Raw genomic sequence first — 21,028 nt, forward strand, 5'->3', positions numbered from 1 at the left:
ACCAAAACTAGATCCATATGAAGCAGTTTTTACACTTGAATGTCTTAGTGGTTTTATGTGTTGTTCCGTATGCCCTCAGCTATACCAAAACTATGTATTTGGGATTCAGTTTTCATTTGCGTGTGACTTTTATATCTTGACTTTTCTATTCATTTTGCCCAAAATGTTTGGGAGTCTATTGGACCCACGTTGTTGAAAAATATTGGTATGTGGATATATCGCATGGAGAATAAATCAACCATTCCAAAAGTAAAACACTGTGACCCAATTGTGATCCCTTTTTTATTTTCAACTTCACATTAATTACATGTGAATATCTTGGAACCCATTTCACTTTCACTGATGAAAATAGGTACATGTATGTGGATTATCATAAAGACATTGGTTTCATCACATCAAAACTAGGTCACTGTAACCAAATTTTCATGTGTTGTGTCTATGTATTTTAAGCTATCTGTTCATTAAACCATTAATGTCTTGTACCCTATTTTATCTACACTTGTGAGATTTGGTATGTGCATACATCTGAACGAGAATAACTCAGTCATACCAAAACTAGTTTAATGCAACCCAATCTTCAAGCTTTACTGACTTTTGTATTTCAGATATTCATTTTGCAATAAATATCTTAGATCCTATTTCACCTATAATACAAAACATAGGTCATTGTGACCCAGTGTGCACACTTTAGTGATGTTTGTATTTTCAGCTGTCTCTTCATTAAATTAAATTAATTGGCAGGTAGATGCATCTCATTGAAGTAACTCTGTCATGCTAACACTAGGTCTCTGTGACCTTAGTTTTAGGTTGTGTGATTTCTGTACCAGTAGTTTCCTCCATTCTAGACTGTATAGTGTTGGCTATATCAAATATGTGTGCTTATGTTGATGAGGGGATGAATGCTTATGAGTTACCGCCTACTTTTAAAACTATGTGTACAAAACCTGCTTATTTACTACTTTAATAGTTTTATTGTAAAGCACTTTATAATAATGATATTATTGTTGATCTACAGTTGTTTTGCAAGATTGCCAAATTTGTTTAAATGTTAATATAATGGTAATATCACAATATTTTTACTGTTTCTTTAGAAACTGTACTGAAGAAACATGCAATACCAAATGACAAAGCCATGGTTACAGCTCATGGAAAATTCCTTTGTGTTTCTCCCTGACAATTGCTTGTAGACTGTTGCTATTTATATCTGAAAATCATGTATTTATTGAAATGTTTCAGTGCTGAGAACCCTACTGTTAATGGTAAACATGTTTCCATGTATTATTGCTCTGTTTTTTTTTCTCCAAACGCTCTGGTGGCCTAGCAGATAGAGCTTCCACCCTGAATGTGGGAGGTTGTGGGTTCGAACCCAGGATGCAGGAGGTTGTAGGTTTGAACCCCGGCCGAGTCAGACCAAAGACTTACAAAAATGGTACTAACAGCTGCCTCGCTTGACGCTCAGCATTAAGAGGTTAGTGTTAGGACTGGTTGGCCTGGTGTCAGAATAATGTGACTGGGTGAGACATCATGCAACATGTCTGCGGCATGATGCCCCAGTGCTGAACATCACTTTAAACTGCCACACTGCAGAAATCGTAGCAATATGACTGGAAAATTATTACAGATACATGTACATTAAAAATTTAAGTTACACAAGCACACTGTTTTTTTTGCAGTAAAATGGAAATGGGTTTGCATGGACCAGGTGTTTGCATTTATCAAATTTACTTAACGGATTTGCATGGGTCAGGTGTGTGCATGTGTGCATTTATCTGTATAATCAGGGCTTGAAATTAGTGGTAGTCCGCTAGCCCGAGGCTAGCAGATTTCCTAGCAGACTAGTAACTTTCAAAATGTTAATAGTCCGATGGGCTAGTAAGTTTCGGTTATCAATAATCAGTGTTTGTTTACGCCATTCTCTAATAAAGATTTGACTTAGCAGATGTTCTGTGGAATCAAAGCAGTTTCCATGGTAAACACAGTCATAAAATATTAGCACGAGAAGATGAAGTCAATCTCTGGCTTGGAAAAGTGTGTTTCTATAACAAGAATCCATCTGATTTTGTGCATTTCACTTAACAGCGCAAATTATGGTCCCGTAATTAACAGCAGAAGTTTGGTAATTGATCGTAATTAATCTGATAACGAATTAAATGAAAAAATGATGTGATATCACACTTTATTCTTTTGACCACAGTAACAAACTACAACGCAGTATACCACACAAAAGAACACGGCAAAAACTATTTAAAGAAATCAGTTCGCACATTTATTTTTGTTTAAGGTTGGGTTTTTTTGTTGTTGCTCACTACCCAAATGCTCCAACAGTCACAAACAGGAAACTACATATTTTAAATTTCCATCAAAATAATTTTAAGAATTAGATCAGTTTATTACGATTACATTATTGACACATCCTTTCCATACAGCTACTTTTTCTATGATGATAAGAATAGTTTTTATATTTTTCCCTTACAAGAATGAAAAAATAATTGAATACACGTGCAGATATCCAAGCAGAATGCCGTACATTTGTTGGGCATCTAAGATTTGAAAATTTTCTGCCTTATTATTAATTTCATCAATACATTGAGGTTAGATTAATTAGGAACAATTACCAAACTTACGACTTATGATACCGTAATTGGAGCTGTTAAATACAACGCACTGAGTGTCAGATGGCTTTGTTTCACGGGAACACACCTTTTCCAAGCTGAAACTAATACTATCTTCTGATGCTGATATTTTATAAGTGTTTACAATAGCCACTGCTGTGATCATGCAGAACATCTGCTGAAGTTAAGTCTTTGTTAAGGAGAGGCCATTTAATTGTGGGAGGGGGTAAAGACGTGTTTTAAAACATGTTTCTTGCTCTGACTTTCTTATATAAAGGACACTGTGCCATTCCCTTATTTTCTTTAAATATTTCGCATCAGCTATACTATAACATCTCATATTTTAAAACAAGGTACAATTCCCTCCTTTTAAGACAGGCAAAATGTGGCATTTGATAGAAGGTGTTCAGCCACCGGGAAAAAAAGCAAAAGTTGAACGAGAATGATGAGGAATGATTCTTATGATAAGGAAAAGCATAACGGAAAATTTCAGAAGAAATGGACAAAAGACGGGGAATGGCTGAATTATGACGAGGAAAGGAACATTATGTGGTGTAACTGGTGTACGCAATTTGCAAAAACAAACATACAGAAAACATCCAGTTTTGTTACGGGTTGTTCGAACTTTAAAATTGAATCGGTAAACATCCATGAAAGCTGTATGATATTGTTTTGTGAACAGGACTAGTAAAGATTTGGCAGGACTAGTAAATTTCTCAATATACTAGTCCTTCAGGCTACAAAGAAATTTTTGTTAAATTCGAGCCCTGATAATGAATTTAAATGGGTCGGGTGCGTGCATATGTGCATCAAATCTGTATAATGGATTTACATGGGCCATGTGTATGTATGTGTGCATCAAATCAGTATAATATTAGTAATCTATATTATTTTGCCTACATCATTATCATACTGAATAAAGTGATAATTCGCCTTGATGGCAATACATGAAAACATCACTACTGTAGAATCATACATTAATTGATTGATCTCATGTTAAGGTGATGCTTATCAGTGCTTATAAATTTCAGAGGAGGTAGATGAAGGGTGAGACAGCATGATGTGGAGAAAGGTGCTTGCAGGGACTGTGACATTAGTCATCCCTGTCACCATCACAGCACTAGATTTGTTTGGTTATGTTGCCAAGGTTGAGGGAGCCTCAATGCAGGTTTGATACTTACTATAAATGAATGAATGACTTGATTAATACATGAATGAATGAGCAAAGAATTGTAGTGAAGGTAGAATAAATATAAACTATGTGTAATTTGTTCCAGTTTTGACAAAAGGACAAAATTTCATCATTCGCTAATAACTAAAAAATTTAGTTTGTAAAAGAATAGATGAAAACAACTTGCAAGCATTGCACCAAGAACTAAAAGCTGTAAGTTATAAATTGAATAGATCCAAAAATAGACTGATAAATCCGTGTTGGTTACAGTTTTTTTTATTGTGATTGGCCATTGGAAATTACTGCAGTTTGGTCTTCTATGGTTGGCCCTAGGATGATGTTAAATTGCAAACTAATTGGATGGAAGAAGACATGGAATATGTGAAGGCAGTAAAAAAATAAATGGAATAATTATGGTTTGTACATTTTATTGAACATAATCCACTAAGATGTGCAGCAGGAACAGCATACTGAGATATACAGTCCCAGAATATGGAAACTATATTTCAGCAGCTATAATACATTACCTGCTATTATTACATTGGGGGCCCGAGTGGTCTAAAGCGCTCTACGTTACGGATCACTGCCATCTCACCTCTGTCTGCTTGGGTTAGAGTTTCGGATTTGGCTAATGTGGATATGTGAGAAAGCTTGCCAGTAGCTTCTCGTGGGTCGGTGGTTCTTTCTGGGGTTTTCCCGGGTTCTTCTTCCACCATTAATACTGGCCGCCATGTATAACCGATCATGTGCTGAAAAATGGCATTAAACCCTAGAACAACAACAACAAAAAATAATTACATTGCTTTCTCTCCTTGGCACTAGTACCCATTCCAAGGAGAAAATTCCCACCTCTGGTTAGTCATGGGACAAAAACAACATGTTCCTATCTAATGCCCTTGTCATTTCCATCCATTCAGAGATAATTTCTTCTTTCTTTTCGCTGGTAGCTCACATGCCTTTGGGTTTTCAAGATTACTGCTAAATTTAGTTCTTATGAAATCATTTCAGTCTTATACATTTTTGTATTGCAGTTGTCCTTTCCTCTCCAGTCCTTGTATTTTATTTCAATTTTGGGTATCCCCATCTGCCATTTTGTTGATTTTATGATAGTATTTTGTGTACATGCTTGTTAAACAGTGCTGTCATAAAATGTATTATCTTGGTACCAATGTGTTAAGGTACGTATTACACATTATAATTTTGTTCTGGATGTTGTGGCCGTTTGCATACATTTGAGAAATGGCACCACCTGTTTGGCATTTACTAAGTTAGTGCACATAGACATAAGTACTTTCAGTGCATCATAGGCAGATGAAGTGTGTTATTTAGTTGATAGCTGCCACTCATACAGAAGCTTGAAGAATGATACAGTCTTTTTTTTTGTTCTTTGTTGATGGACTTTCTCCTTTCTTGGGATAGGCAAATGGCACTTCCTGTCTCAAGGAAATCACCAGTTTGCCAATTCCAAGAGGAATAAGAGGCACTTCCTGGTAAATGAATGTTCTCAGATTATTGATCGGGGGGGGGGTGCTGATGGGAACTTCATGGTTTAAGGATGCTACTGACACCCAAGAATAAGGCCTGCATTTTTTCTGGTGTTAGGAAAGTGCAATCTACTATCTGTTGTGTCAAGTTCCGGGAATAGAGACTCCGTGTTGCTCAACCGGTCTTTCACTGGTGATCAGTCAGAAAGAACTGGGTAAGGCCACTAGTCATTGGGAACCAGGTAGTGTGTGTCTACGCACTGGGCACCATGTACCTGGTACTGAGCATGAGTTACTGGGGATGTCAAATATCGGGTACTTGGTGTTCATTTCTGCAAGTACTAGACATTGTGCTTCCCACCTAAGACCACTGCTGTGGTGGCCTAATGGTTAGAGCATCTGTCTTTAATTGGAAATGGTTTGCATCTTATATGACCACCTTTGTGACTATCAAGAAAATCCTGTTTTTATTACTCATCCAAAACAAAAGTAATAACAATCTGGGCATTTCACCAGAAAATGTCACTGGTCCTAAATTAAAATGGTGCTGATGCCTACTATCACCTCCATCATGGCCTAATTTTGTCCAGACAGTTACACAGTACGTTTTTCAGCAATAACATTTGAATAATTTAATTTTTATATTCAAAGAAGGATTTCGTAAGTTTGCCTTTTACTTATCATTCATTGAGCAAATCATTCAGTAATGAACAGTTCATCCATATGGACAGCGTTTTTTTGCATACCAGGGCCCAGCAACGTGGAATGAATTGCCCACTGAACTTAGACACAAAGTCACAGTGATCCCGTTCAAGAGATCTCTTAAAACTCACTTATTTCAACTGCAAGAACAAACTTAAAGACCTAATAATGTTTCCTACCTTAAATATTTTCAGCATGTTTTTTATGTTTCCTAATTTCATGATGTTTGTTTTTGTAATCATATCATTATATATGTTTTTATGTTATAGGTGTTGTCTAATATTGTAAAGCGCTTAGAGCTTCTAAAGATTAGGAGCTATACAAAGTCCTCATTATTATTAGTAGTAGTATTATCCAAATTTTTAACAGTGTATCACATGACTGTCAAGTACTCTTAAAAATGGGACAGTACATATACATATATTACCCAGACACAAAAAGGGAATGTAAGTCAGTTAACAGGCTGAATAACAGATTATATTCTGAATAGTTCTCTACACTTTACTGTTGACTGTTCATTACATCAAAATTAATAAATACCGACTTAATAAGATGCTGATTACAAATGAAATAAGTATAAAAAACTACAGAATGATTGTGTCACCAATGTACTTTGGAACAGATGATAACAGCCCCAAACTGTGCAAAATAAATATCTTTGGCAAGCTATGGTTTGGATGCTTCATTTGTTTAAAACTTTGTTATTTGTGGCATTTTGTTTTTCACTATCGTCATTCTTTGAGGAGTACCAAATTTTTAAAGTATTTGTTCACTTCTGGTTTTTATTGTTGTTGTGGGGTTTAACACCATTTTTCAGCATGCAATAGGCTGTGCGTGGCGGCCAATATAAATGATGGAGGAAGAACCCAGGAAAACACCAGGAAGAACCACCAACCCACGAGAAGCTACTGGCAAGCTTTCTCATATACCCACATTGGCCGAAACCTAGACTCAAACCCATGCAGATAGAGGTGAGATGGCAGTGATCTGTAATGGAGAGCGCTTTAGACCACTCAGCTACTCTGATGTTTTTTATGGTTTTTAAAAAATTGAATTAAAATATAGGGTATATTTCTAGACCATCATGGATGATGAAAGAAAAATTAATAATTTATGTTTTTATTTGTTTGCAGCCAGTGTTAAATCCTGACACTGAGAGGAGAGATTATGTGTATCTGAATAAATGGGCAGCTCACGGCTACCGCTTTGAAAGAGGAGAAATAGTGTCGCTTCTGTAAGTAAAACAGACATATCATTTCAGTCTCACATCACTCTGTATCAGTTTAGATGTAAATCTAATGCATTATTTCAGTGCTTAAAGAAACAAGTTTTTAGACACGGGCCCCAGGCTGGTGACCTAAATAAACTCACAAGCCCTAGCTGAAATTCCACAAATCCAGACTTCAATTTCCACATGCCTAAAATTTCTTCATTTTAATATTGTCACACAACATTGCAATAGCTGCAATTTGAATATAAGTTTCATTAGCGTTCATCACTAAACTCACTAGAGACTGGATGGTCGTGGTGTTCAAACTTCACTGCTGGATTCTCTTAGTGAATCCTGGTCAGAACCGAGTTGATGTATATCGATGTGTTGTTTGCAGTATGTGCAAAGAATCAATAGCCTTATGCCTGAAGAGTTATGACAACTGTGCCTTGTAATGAATTGGAGGCTAATCCCCCTTTCTTTTCTTAAATTGAATCTACTGATACACTCTGAACTCTATATTTGGCAGTTTGTTGAAATGAGGTATTCATTGTAATGCTGTATATACATTGCTTCGAAGTTTTCTTCATTGGATTGGAAGAGAACTCGTACAGAAAGGAACTATTAGTTTTAAGTAAATGTTAGTAAAATAATAAAATAGAGACAAATAGTCATACATACAATTATATTTTTTATAAAGGATATACTGCATATCAGTTTTACAAAAAAAAATATTTTATACAATTTTATATAGTGCATTGGTATTAAGGCCATTAGGATACAAAGTATCTAACTTGTGATTCTAACTTGTGAATCCAATAAATTTATTTTATGAGTATGTTCATGTCTCCATGCACAGTATCTATTGGCATGAAAGAAAAATCACTTGGGAGTGATTATTGATAGTAAAACGTGCTGAAATATTAGAGGAGAACAGAGGATCTCTATAATTTGTTATATGAAAGTGATGATTATTCATTCTCTTAGAAACTTGTTGAAGTGTTTGTCCAAAATATTGCATGTTATATTTTTTACAGGCTATCAAATGAATCACATCATGTGATAAGCAGTTAGTGTTATAAGGTAGAGAAAATAGCTCTTTTATATTGGTACTACTAAAAGAAGCACTTTCTCTTATGTTTGCACGTCGAGCGAACCGCTGTCCATTACATTTAGATGATGAATATTGACTTTATTTATTTATTTTCTGTCTGTTTAGTTGTAATTAAAAATCTTGCAAGTTCTTTGGTCTTCTATAAGCAAGAATTTTTTTTTTTTAAAGTGTTTTTATGCTGTTTTTATTTGATAAATTTAGGAGACTCCAATATTTCTTAATTATAAGGCCTATATTAGGCAGTGAAGGATTATACTGAATTGTGAGAGGAATTCTTATTTTTCTCTATTGAACATTTTGCTGTGTTTAAAACCCCATGTTGAGTAAGATTAAGGGCTTTGTTCAGTACAGAATCAATTATACGTGTAGGATAATTTCTGTTATGGAAATATGTTTTTAATTCATTCAACGAATTTTGTAATTGAAAATCATCATAGTGCATCAGTATCTTTTGGACTGGCTATATAGTATACCTGTTGTACATGACATGTGATGACATGAAGAATATTCCACATGGCCTGGCTATATGGTATAGTTTGTACATGACATGGGATGACATGAAGAATATTCCACATGGCCTGGCTATATGGTATAGTTTGCACATGACATGGGATGACATGAAGAATATTCCACATAGCCTGGCTATATGGTATAGTTTGTACATGACATGGGATGACATGAAGAATATTGCACATATTGGTGGATATTAGTTTCCTTGATTTGAATATTTATAGAGGTAGTGTTATCAATATTTTTTATTACATTTACATCTAAAAATGAAACGTGTACTAGATACAGTATAAGAAAATATAATCACCGGGTGAAAATGATTTAGGCGCCGATTGAATTTTTTTAATTCGTAAGATGAATGGTTCCAGATCATAAAGACGTCATCTAAAAATTTAAACCAAACAGATGGATTAAAATTTTTGTTTTGAAGAAAATCTGTTTTCTAATTTCATGGTGTTTGTTTTCTGTAACAATATTATATATGTTTTTTTATGTTATAGGTGTTGTCTAATGTTGTAAAGCACTTAGAGCTTCTAAAGATTCGGTGCTATACAAAGTCCTCATTATTATTATTATTAATATGTGTTCAGAACAGCAAAGGTGGGAGAAAAAGGATCCCTGTCAGCTTCTTAGGCATGGGTTTTAAAGTAAAAAACCTAGTATTGGTACTGCATGTATCGCTGACCATGTTTTATATGTGGTCAAACAGGTCACACAATGACCAATGCAAAAACCATTCATCAAAACAAAAAGACCAGACATGTACCAAGGCAATAAAATCAGGCATAACTAGAGATCTCGGTAATGACTTGGAAAATAGAAATGAAGAAGAAGAGACCTATGAAGAGAAAACTGAAAAGAAATAAGAAAACTTTGGGGACCAGCAAGAACTTATTGACAATAAACAAACTTGCAGTGACCTAAAAGAATGGAAAATATGTATATTCACAAGCTAAATTAAGCCCATGAAAAAAACCCACAACAGCAACCCAAGTTCAAACTCCACTCAAGGAAAGTATGACCAGTCTAATCATTCACACCTACTCAAGATCTACCACTCCCCTTTCCCTGATTTTAACACTATTTAGATTCTATGTCACGGCTGACAGAGTCATCCTTTATGACTCTGGAAAATAGTACCTGTATCATGGAGCAATAAGAAATTTGAATGGTTTCAGAGCTTCCCCAATTTTTTTAATGTCCCTTTCCAGTTCTTAGTGAGCAGGGAGACAGTAAAAATAAATGGAGAAGAAGACATAGAGTGCCAAATACAACTCTAAAAACCGGAAAGCAAAAGACCAAGGTATCTAAAGATAAAAACAGGATGGAAAATAATGAAGCTAGAGCTTGATAGGAAACAAAAAAAGAAGAAAAGAATGTAGAACATAAAAAATATAATTCCAGTTGCAACAAAGAGATGAAAGTTGAAAGTGAACTTTAATCTGACAAAAAAGTAAGCAAAGTGAAGAAATAAAAACACATCAGAGCTAGAAATGAATGGAAATAACACTTGAAGGTAAGAAATAAAAAGTTGTAATTAGAATATAAAATCCAAGCTAACACTGATACTAAAAAAATGTAATATATAGAAAAGTCAAATGCCTTTCTAAAACAACGATATGGATCCAGAATAAAAGGTTCTTTCTTAAATTATAAGTACCTTGGGTAATAAAATAGAACAAACTTCCAAAATATTAAAAATAGATCATATGATCTTGTATTCTTTCAAGAAATTAGACAAATAATAAGTAGCACTCAATTAAATTTAAAGACAATTAATGTAATAATAAATCAGCAAAATAGTAACAGAGAAGGGACAATGTCACTTCTATCATAATTTTTTAAAATAAAGATCTTGGGCAAATGTAGAAGTCAACTCATTTTTCTAAAAATGATGAAGGCATGCACTTTTGTAAAACAAATATATGTACCAGTAAAAAATATGAAGAGAAATCATTTTGGGGAAATTCTAGAAATATATGTAGAAGCATTTTAAAGCAAAAACTCAATGATAATGAAAGAAACAAATGATATATTAACAGAATGTGATAAGACTAAATATGAAAGAAATTACAAATATTTCAGTAAAATAATCATGTCTGTACTAGTACCAATTATGGCAAAATGTCATACATAAAATAATTTATATTGTTAGAAAATTAAGCCCTAACAAATTAACATATTTAGTACATGTATATATGAAAATAATGAATTTAATTATGCTGTGATACAAAAATCACAATATGGGATAAAATGAAATAATTTTAATTAGCAAGTAAACAGAATCCAGACTTTATATATGGTGGTATGTTTTTGTACTTGTATCATCAACATGGCTCTAAAAACAACATAGAAACTTCAAGTGAAATTTGCTTTCTGTAAGTTTTTTATAAACTTCATATATTTATGTCAAAATGGATGAAACTTATTTAACTTGTATTCTAAAGATTAATACATTGTCTTTATATGTTGTAAAAATTATGGATCAGTCATAGCCATTTTGGAGGGGTAAAAGTGTGGATGGGATCAAAAACAACATTAACAGCTTTAATTATCAAATAACTAGGTTTTGAAGTCACAGATAACTACTCGATTGACTTCTTGGCTCCTTACAACAGTTTTACAATGAGTCCGTATGTATATTCTGCTCAAAATAGTGAATCATTCATGATTTTTCAGATCCAACACATTATAAGTGTAAAACTGTAGAAAGATGCATTAAAATCAACTTTTGTGGTATTTTCATTGCTTTTGGTGCCCTAAAATAAACAGAGAGTTACGATTTTACTGTCAAGCATACCAATGTAATGCTTGAGAAAGTGAGTGAACCATGCTTTTTCAAGTGACAAGGAAAATACTGTGTTATTATACATGTTTTGAGACTGAAAAGTATTAATAGATGAATATATTTACCAGAAAATGTAGTGGGATGAGCTGATTTGTCTTTTGATGATGAGTTCTCTATTTTTTTTGTGAACAATTATCTGTTTTTAAGGTTGCTGTCTGATGTTCTTATGTGTTATTTTTAAAAAAAAATCAAGATAGAAAGTTTTAATATTTTTATAACTGATGAGTATTGTATTAATGCTAGAAACAGTAAAACATTCTTGTTTACAAAGTATTTTAGCCATTATAAAATTGTATTTGTCCTCATCTGGAAGCAGCCTAGGTGTTTTTTTTTTCTTCAGTGTGCAAGTCCTGTGTTCTCATATGACCACCTTGTTTGTAAGAATTCTCTAAAATAATGATTGATCATTGTCAGTTTAGGGAACCATCAACTGGTCCTCACATTTATCAGAATAAATTCAGTGAAGCTGGAGCCTAATATAATGGCAATACTGACAGTTTGAAAGATGCAGACAAGGTAGAAGCTGCTGTTGCAAGATCCCTGAACACAATCTTTGGATGTTTACTTGATAAGGCCTCACTTTTTGCTGCACAACTTGTGACCATGCTCAGATTATTGAACTACAAGGTCTCGGAGAACAAATTTCATGATCTACTCTGTTTCCCATTCCACATGGGGCAGGGGCCTTAAGTTTTTCAACTGATTGATGTGGCAAATCTTGCAGAGGCATGATTTGCTCATGTAATCTGGGTGAGGTGTTTTGTGCTGTTGGCTGCCTAGTCACATTAATGTTTGGGCTGCTGAAGAGGCAACCAGGGCAACTTTGCAGTCGCTTGTTTGTGAATAAAAAAATTCTATATGCATTGTAACCCTGCTATAACACAGTATTTGGTAGCCATAGAACCCGACCATGTTATAGACCGAAATGTGTTATAAGCAACCAGGTCATTTAGCTGAAGAAAATTATGCATGTACCCCCCAAAAATTGGGGGTGGGGTAGGTAATAAAGGCGGGCAGTAAAATATGTGCTTCATCTGCACAGTTACCAACTTAAATCGATGCATAATAAATGATAAATATGCCTGTAGTGAAAACAGAGAAGGCATATGTAATAGTTTACTTTATTTAGAGAACTACAAATTGGTATATATATGTGAATACTGTTTATATATACATGTCTAATGTATTGCATGAATAGAGTATCAACACCGTGTACTCACCTGCAAATCTCATTATATACATTGAATATATGATGCAAGCAATTCCATCAAAAATGTGCACACAGAGATTTAAAATATTCAATAATTTTGTCACATGTCATATTGGTCTGAATTCAGTGGAAAAAACAGTACAATCACGTAATGGATGAAGATGAAGATATACTTTTCAGTATATCCCAAGTCAGTAGAAGTTAGCGTTTTAAGCCACTGTTGGTAGCGTTCATAAGCATAAGCTTTTTCCCTGGAAAAAGGAAACTTTCACAGAACAGTTAAGTTGGAAAATGCAAAAATCCGTCAGATTCCATTACTTTTATTTAAGTTTGGTACTGACTTCCTTTGAAGAAAAGTTATTTGCTTTTATTGAAGATTGTAGTCAGCTTTCTTTGATAAAGGGTGCAAGCATTATTGAAGTCTCCGCTAAATGACAGCTTTGGAGAACCAAACAAATGCCCATTTCATATTGTGGTGGCAACATCAAATAATTGTATTGTATGATTACGACTGATTTTTTTCTTCTCCATTTGCCTAGTACATTTTCATAAAAATTGATGCTTCAGAGGTGATCTATTTCGTTTAAAATTTCTGCAAACTATTTTATCTGGGTACATTTTTAAAAAGGAATTGGCCGTTGTTTGGTCTATTCTAGTTAATGTTCCTCCCTGCCTATTGAATAAACCAGTAAGTAAGATGTGTTTCTTTGTTGTTTTTTTTACATTTGTGGTAGTAATGTGATGCTGCCTTCCATGCATGCATCAGAAATTTAACAAAGGGGTGTTTTGAAGGATTTAATTCTGACTGAAAAGAAGAGGAATTTTACTTACCATCCACATACAAATGCCAGTCTTTGTAAATATATGAATTACTAACGTGTGGCCGAAAATCCAACAAAAGATAGATTACAAGATAATGCCTCGTCCAGTTGATCTCCGTTACCAGAAATGTCAACAACAAAAAAATGGATATCTCACAACATACAGTACTCATGCTAGATGTCAAGATAAATGGATTATGATATAACAATGCACTGTTTAGATGGTTTATCAATATGAACAAAGAATTTGCTTATGTAACATTAGAAAAATTTCCGTGCATTTTATATCCAGTGTGCAGCTTCCTTTCATGGGGCCTCTGAATTTCTCCATTCCAAACTAATGGCTGTATATAGAAGTTAAAAACAGCCAACAATGTTGCCAATAAATTAAAAAAATTGCCAGATGGTATATTTTGTCTCCAATAAGAAAAAAAAACCAAGTTTGTGACATTGGTCAAGCCCTATGCGATCCCAGAATAAACTTTTTACACATTATTTTTTGTACTTTTAGAAAGAAAAAAATACTTTTTTGTGTGCTAGAAAAATACATGTAAAATTGCAGGTGCCATGCCACACTCGTCTTGTATTCAAATGCGTTCTTATCCCCAAAAGGATAATAATAAACTTTTAACGTTTTTTTGTACTTTTAAGAAAGATTTACATACATACATACATGCATACATACATACTACTGTACATACATACATACTGTATTAAATATGGAGTAAAGGAGTAATGATTCATCATCATTAACTGTTGTATGTCACTGATCGCTGATAAAACTTTTTTGGATTTTGAACAATGTAAATCAGAGATGATGAATGTTCAAATAGTGCTGCATTCAAGAGGATAAATGTTTATTTTGATACGAAAATCAAGAAAAGCACATAGCATAGTATGTTTATCATAGTTGTCCCCCTTTATCAGTCTCTTTGTCATTCAAATTGTTCAGTGCTGTGTCTACTAGATTTTGAACAACATTTTCATTTCAGCACGTTCACAGAAAGTCAGGTAAAGTGACATCCATGAAATAACTTTCTACACATTTCAATACAGATAATTGTTTGGAATAATTTACTGTGGGGCAGTTACAAAAAAAATTATGTGTGGTTCTGCTAACCTAACCTAACCTGTTTTAATGGTTCTGACACTATAACTTTTTATCAAATTGGACAAATTTAATAAATTGGTATTGAGCATGATGGAGAGAGCACTGCAACCAGTTATTTGGAATGTTGAAAGTCAGGGTTGCCAAATGATCAACATGATTGCAATAACTGGGATATGATGTCAGCATGAAAAAGATAGAACAGAGCAAGCTGAATTAGGAAGAATTGATGTAGCAAAATCGAAATTATATGTTGGAATTTCGGAAGAAAAACGTTTGCCACATTTATATTTCTTACACTTGGAACATTTACTCTTAATAGTTGAAAATGATCTGTGCCTGATATTTGTGTGTGCTGCTACATGTCTGTGAACAATAGTGAGGTGGCAGCAAACACAAATATGAAGTACATATTACATTCACCAGCAAAGAGTAAATGTCCCATGGATAAGAAATACAGATAATGTAAAGCAGAAATTGTTATATTTCTAATGTTTTTCTGTTGTAGATTAACCTCAGATTCAGGTATTGTGATATATAGCATCTGTCTTGTGGAGTAAGTTTTATATGCATGAGGTGTAAACTTAACAATTTGTTTTAGATAGTACATGTACTTGCAACCCGATAAATGTGGATGGTTTTAAATAAAAAACTAAAGCTTTTGTTTCATAATAAGATTTAGTAATATTTGTAAATAAAATTATTATATGTTAATTTATCCAGCAGCAAATTTTGCCTTTAATAGCCTATACAGATGTTTATCTAGCTATGTATGCTTCTTCGCTTCTGAAATTTAGCCTTATTCAATGCATCAGCTTTTAGTCAAATCCTGGGATGAAATTGTATATCAGTTAAACTTAATTCAGGAACAGACTCCTGACTGGTATCAAAGGGGCTATATATGATGTCATATGCAAACCTTTTTCTGTTTGTCTTTTCACACTACCTAGAACCCCAAGTTTTCTTTATGCTTGGAGGAACTGCATGGTTAGTGACTGATGCAGACATACACAAAACTGTTCAAGTTAAAAAGCTTGATAGAATGCTTCAGAGGGTGACTAATGGTCAGAGGGTGACTAAGGGTCAGATAGTGATGAAGGGTCAGAGAGTGACTAAGGGTCAGAGAGTGACTAAGGGTCAGAGGGTGACTAAGGGTCAGAGAGTGACTAAGGGTCAGAGGGGGACGAAGGGTCAGAGAGTGACGAAGGGTCAGAGGGTGCATATGCCAGAGGGTGAAAAAGAGTGCCTAATATTAAGGGCTGATAAAAAGATAGAGTACAGAGTACACAATGATCAAGCACCTAAAGGCTGAACAAAGTTTCATAGAGACAAAATCCAAAATATTAAACTTCGGCACTATCTGCGAACATACACATCAAGCACAAATGTTATTAAACATTTAATTCTGATTTAATAGTATTTATGACATGAATCATTTCCTAGTAGCCTAGTTTCCCCTATTACTAGAACTACACATATTGTTTTGGGTTGGATCAGGTCCATTACATTCTTTATCAGCAGTGATATAGTCTTTCAGTAAGAAATGCAGCTCTTCTTTCACCTCTGGCTAATGTTTTTTTATCCCCACACCAACAAAACTGGGAGAAAATATTGTGTTTTACCCATTTGTTCATGTGTTTGTTCTATTAAGGACTGTTTCTACTTGATTTTTAACAGCATTTTCATCTCAACACACACACACACACACACACACACAAAATTAGGTAACATCATTGATATTTACTTGTTTTATTCAAAACATCTGGTATTTCACTCTCTGTAATTGCTGTATTCTGTTTCTTTTGTTATCAGCTGACATTCATGCATTTTGCCCCCTTGCCAACACAGCTGGTAAAGATATAAGTGTTTTACCTATTTGTTGTGCTTTATTTGTTTGTTACTATCACTATTTCATTACCCTCTAATATCTTTTACCATATTTTCTTACACTTGTGAAAATTGGTATTTGGTTTTGTCTCAGGGAGAGTTGTTCAGCTGTATCAAAACTATATCACTGTGACCAAATTTGCATACTTAAGTGACATTTGCATTTTTTAGCGCTTTGTTAAACCCTTACTATCTTGGACTCGTTCACCTTCACAGATGAAAATGTATATGTAGCTACATCTTAATGAAAGTAACCTGGCCATGATAAAACCAGGTCACTGTGGTCTAATTTGCATGCTCAAGTGATTTTGTATTTACAGCTGTTTGTTCATTACACCCTTAATATATTGGATCCTATTTCCCTTACACTTTTGAAAACTGATATATTGATGCATAGTGACAAATTAATCTGACCATTTAAAAACTAGGTCTGTGTGACCTAATTTGCATGCTTAAGTGATTTCGTATTTTCAGCTGTTCATTTATTGCACTCCCAATATTTTAAACCCAATTTCACCTACATTCATGAAAATTGTCGTGTGGATAAAATCAGTCAAACCAAAATTAGGTCAGTTTTACCAAATTATGGGCTGTCCATTTAGTACTTACGCATGGAGGGGGGAAGGGGGGTCTACCAATAATGTATGTATGCATAGGAAATGGGGGGTGGCAGCTGGCTCGATAATAATTTGTCTAATACATAACCAGTTTGACTGGGTTCAGTTGGCATTTGAATTTTAGCAGACTCTGGATAAACTGTTTAAAGTTACACAGCTGATTTCTTTGATGCAGCCAGACATTCAACATCGGTGGGCTATCTGTTTTATTAAACACGTTAATATTATTAATCCTTCATGGTTTCTGCATGGATTACATATAGGCCATTCTATAGAATTTAGGGAGGGGGCATCAAGCATGTGTATGCAGGTGGGTGGGTGTAAAAAAAGTATGCATGTGTATGGAGGGGATGGGGTCAAACTTTGCCAGTTTTTTGCATACATAGTAAATGGATGGCCCCTTATGATGTCTTACTGTTCAGTCTGTGTGCTATCACTATATTAGACCATCTATGTGCACTCATGAATTGTTATGTTGTTGCATCTTCATGAGAATGACTCAACCATACCAATACTAGGTCAATGTGACAATGTATTCATGCTTGAGTGACATTTATTTTTAGCTATGTGTTTGCTACTTCATCAGTATCTCAGAAGCTGTTTCATCTACGATAATGAAAATTTCTTTGATCATTTGTTAGCCAGCCATGGCAGAGTAGGTCGTTGTAATAACATTTGAATGCTTGTTAATAGCTCTATTGGTCATAGACCAGAATAGTTTATGGGATGGTCTATTCCATTGTCTGTAGTTCTATTGTCCAAAACCTGTCCATCCATCTGCACAAGTTTGTTATTGCTACTACTCTTAAACTTCTTGGAGGATTGCCTTAAAATTTTACACACATTCGTCCCATGGTCTAGTTGGTCCTAATTAAAATGGCATTGCCAGGACATCAAATATTGTTATGGCTACTCCTCCTGAATGGTTAATCATATCCATATGGGGTTTTCACTTAATGTTCTATGATACCTAGCTGGTCTTCAATGAAAGTGATGTTGATGTGATAGCCAGTATTGCCAACTCAGTGACCATCTTGAAAATCTTGTTATTGCTACTACTTCTGAATGAATGGTTACGCCAACACCAGGTTTTAATTGAAAGACATCCTTTGAAGTTTAGTTGGTTCTATATGACAGTGTCACCTATCTGATGTCCAGTATAGCCACCACAATGGTTATCTTGAAAATCTTATTATTGCTTCACCTCCTGAATGGATGGTCTTGTCAACATTGGGTTTTCACTAAAGATTTCTTATGTCTAGTTGGTACTAGATAAAAATGGTGCTTATCTGATATCCAATATGGCCATCTCAAAAATGTTGTTTTTGTTACTCCTCCAGAATGGATGCTCATGTCATCATTGAGTTTTCACTAAAAGACTTCTCATGATGTCTGATTGGTCTTTAAATGAAATTGGTGCAGATGTGAGGTCCAATATGGCCACCACAGCAGTAATATTTAAAATCTTGTTATTGCTAATTCTCCTGAATGGATGGTTGTATCATTATGGGGTTTTTTGACTATAAAGACTTCTTACGATATCTAGCTGATCCTAAATCACAATGATGCCAATCTGATATCCAATTAGAAAACCATCTTAAAAATTTTGTTGACATGTCTCTACTTGAACAGAAAGTCATATTGATGTAGAGATTTCACTAGAAGATCTTATGATGCTCAGTTGGTTTTAAATGAAAATGGAACCAACCTGACCGCCATTATGCTACAGCAGCCATCTCGAAAATCTTATTATTGCTACATCCAAATGGAAGGTTATATGTTGAAAATATTGTTATCTTTACTCCTCTCCAAATGGATGGCTATATGAACATGTGTTTTAACCAGTCGGCATCTAATGATACCTAGTTGATTTAAAATGAAAATGGTGCCAGTCATACATTCAATATGCTTTCCATGATGACTATCTTAAAATTTTTCTTTTCACTACTCCCGTGAATGGATAATCATTATGACATCCAGGGGGAGGGTTGTTCACCAGAATACTTATAATAATGATTTTGACTTTGTCCTGAATGAAAATGGTTCCAGGCTGACATCCAGTATATGTACCACAGCCTTAAATTTGAAAATCTTGTTTGTTGAAGAATATCAGAGATGATTTCAACACATGATATTTAAAAGGAAGAAATGGTATTGTCTTGAATTCTTGGAAATTATTTTCACCCAGTAGACTAAGAGCATCAGTATCCCTTCAAGAGACTCTTGTTAGACGTCCATTTGTTACACTTCAGTATCTTATACCATATCGCCACTCCCCACCTCATGATACTTGGCATATGGAGGCATTGCAAGGAGGGTAACATAACCATACAAAAAAAATAAGGCTCTGAGACCTTGTTTTAATGCTTAAGTAACTTTTGTATTTTCAGGTATTGCTTTGTTATTGTCAATAGTCTTTCTAGCACTGCCAAAGCTTTTCCTACTTTTTCTTACCTTTTTTGGCCAACTCCCAATTTCTCTCTATTTTTTCCCCCAAAATTGGCCCTATTATTTCAAATTTTTTCAATTAAATGTTGATAATTGATTACACACAAGTGAATTTAGATATGGTCTCTGTTATGTGTAGCTGGGTGCTTAATATATTTTACTTATGGGTCAATGTTATTTGCCATAAATAATTGACTTAGAAGATTGAGGCAAATGAATTAATGAAATGGCTATTACCACTATGTGAATAAGAGATGCTTTTATTACAGTTTTACAATAGTAAGTCAGTTAAAGCTTTTTTCTTAAGTATTTCACATGAATTTCTTTCTATTATTCCTTATAAACTTTCCCAAATTTTCCTTGCTTTATTTTTTACAAAAGTAGCCCTATTTTATGAGAAAGGGATGCTGGTAAGAATTTTTCATTATCTTAGATTTTATTTTTACCACATTTACGAAAATTTATGTGGAAGGATTACAAATAGAGCAAGTCAGTCACACCAAAAGTAGGTCACTGTGACCTAATTAAGGCTTAAGTGTTTTCCTCTGTACCAGTCAGTGTATTGTTGACTACTCAAAAAGTGCTTGTGTTTGCAAGGGGATTCATGTTTGTGACTAAGCACCTTGTCTTGTCATTTCCACCTAGAATAAATTACATGTTTCTGTTCAGCTGTTTTCAGTAACAGTTGGGCTTAATAAAACTATATTGATTCTCTTCTGTAAAGTTTATAATCTTATTAAGCTGTATCATCACATTCACATGATACAATTCTTGTACTGTTGTTATCATTCATCTTCCATGTGATGTTCCATGCAAATGTGTTCTGTGGCATGATCCAGTACAATTTCCTGTCAGTTGATGCCACCATTCATGTACTAGGTGATGTTGAGCACATGTAGGTCCCAATCAGTTGCTTTATAACATGACTTGATGGTAGGTCTGTCATGATGCAACAGTATGTTACACAGGTAGCATTGTAGAATGTATTGATGCATGATTCAGTGATACAAAACAATTAAAATATGATTTTCTTCAACAATAATTGTATCTTTTTAAATTTTGTTGGAAGTAATTTACTTGCAATTTATTATTAAGCAAGAAGTGTGTATAACGGATCAATTACTGTATTGTTGGACTGAATCTGCGTGCTATGAGAGTGGATCAGTTTTTGAAGAATTAGCAAAAATAATAGACTTGTAACATCCATTCATAATGACAAGTGTCCATAATAAGCAGGGCAGGTCATTTGATATTAAATATAGCATACTGTCTTTGCATGGCAATGT

The 21,028-nt window shown here is 34.3% G+C and overlaps 2 protein-coding genes across 4 annotated transcripts in view; one reads left to right on the forward strand and one right to left on the reverse strand.

Moving 5' to 3' along the window:
• The window catches only part of LOC149788933 (mitochondrial inner membrane protease subunit 2-like), a 120,613-nt gene that overhangs the window by 7,387 nt on the left and 92,198 nt on the right, over positions 1-21,028 (forward strand). For all 3 annotated transcript variants that reach the window (XM_089975076.1, XM_089975077.1, XM_089975078.1), the window contains exons 2-3: positions 3,644-3,780; positions 7,103-7,203. In XM_089975076.1, the coding sequence (XP_089831202.1) occupies positions 3,670-3,780; positions 7,103-7,203 (212 nt within the window). In that variant the 5' untranslated portion in view covers positions 3,644-3,669. The remainder of the gene's footprint in view (positions 1-3,643; positions 3,781-7,102; positions 7,204-21,028) is intronic.
• The window catches only part of LOC149788934 (uncharacterized), a 69,460-nt gene that overhangs the window by 4,044 nt on the left and 44,388 nt on the right, over positions 1-21,028 (reverse strand). The gene's annotated exons all lie outside the window — the stretch shown is intronic.

The sequence above is a fragment of the Sinohyriopsis cumingii genome, chromosome 11, assembly GCF_028554795.1.
Source record: "Sinohyriopsis cumingii isolate HCF-2022 chromosome 11, ASM2855479v2, whole genome shotgun sequence".
NCBI lineage: Eukaryota > Metazoa > Mollusca > Bivalvia > Unionida > Unionidae > Sinohyriopsis > Sinohyriopsis cumingii.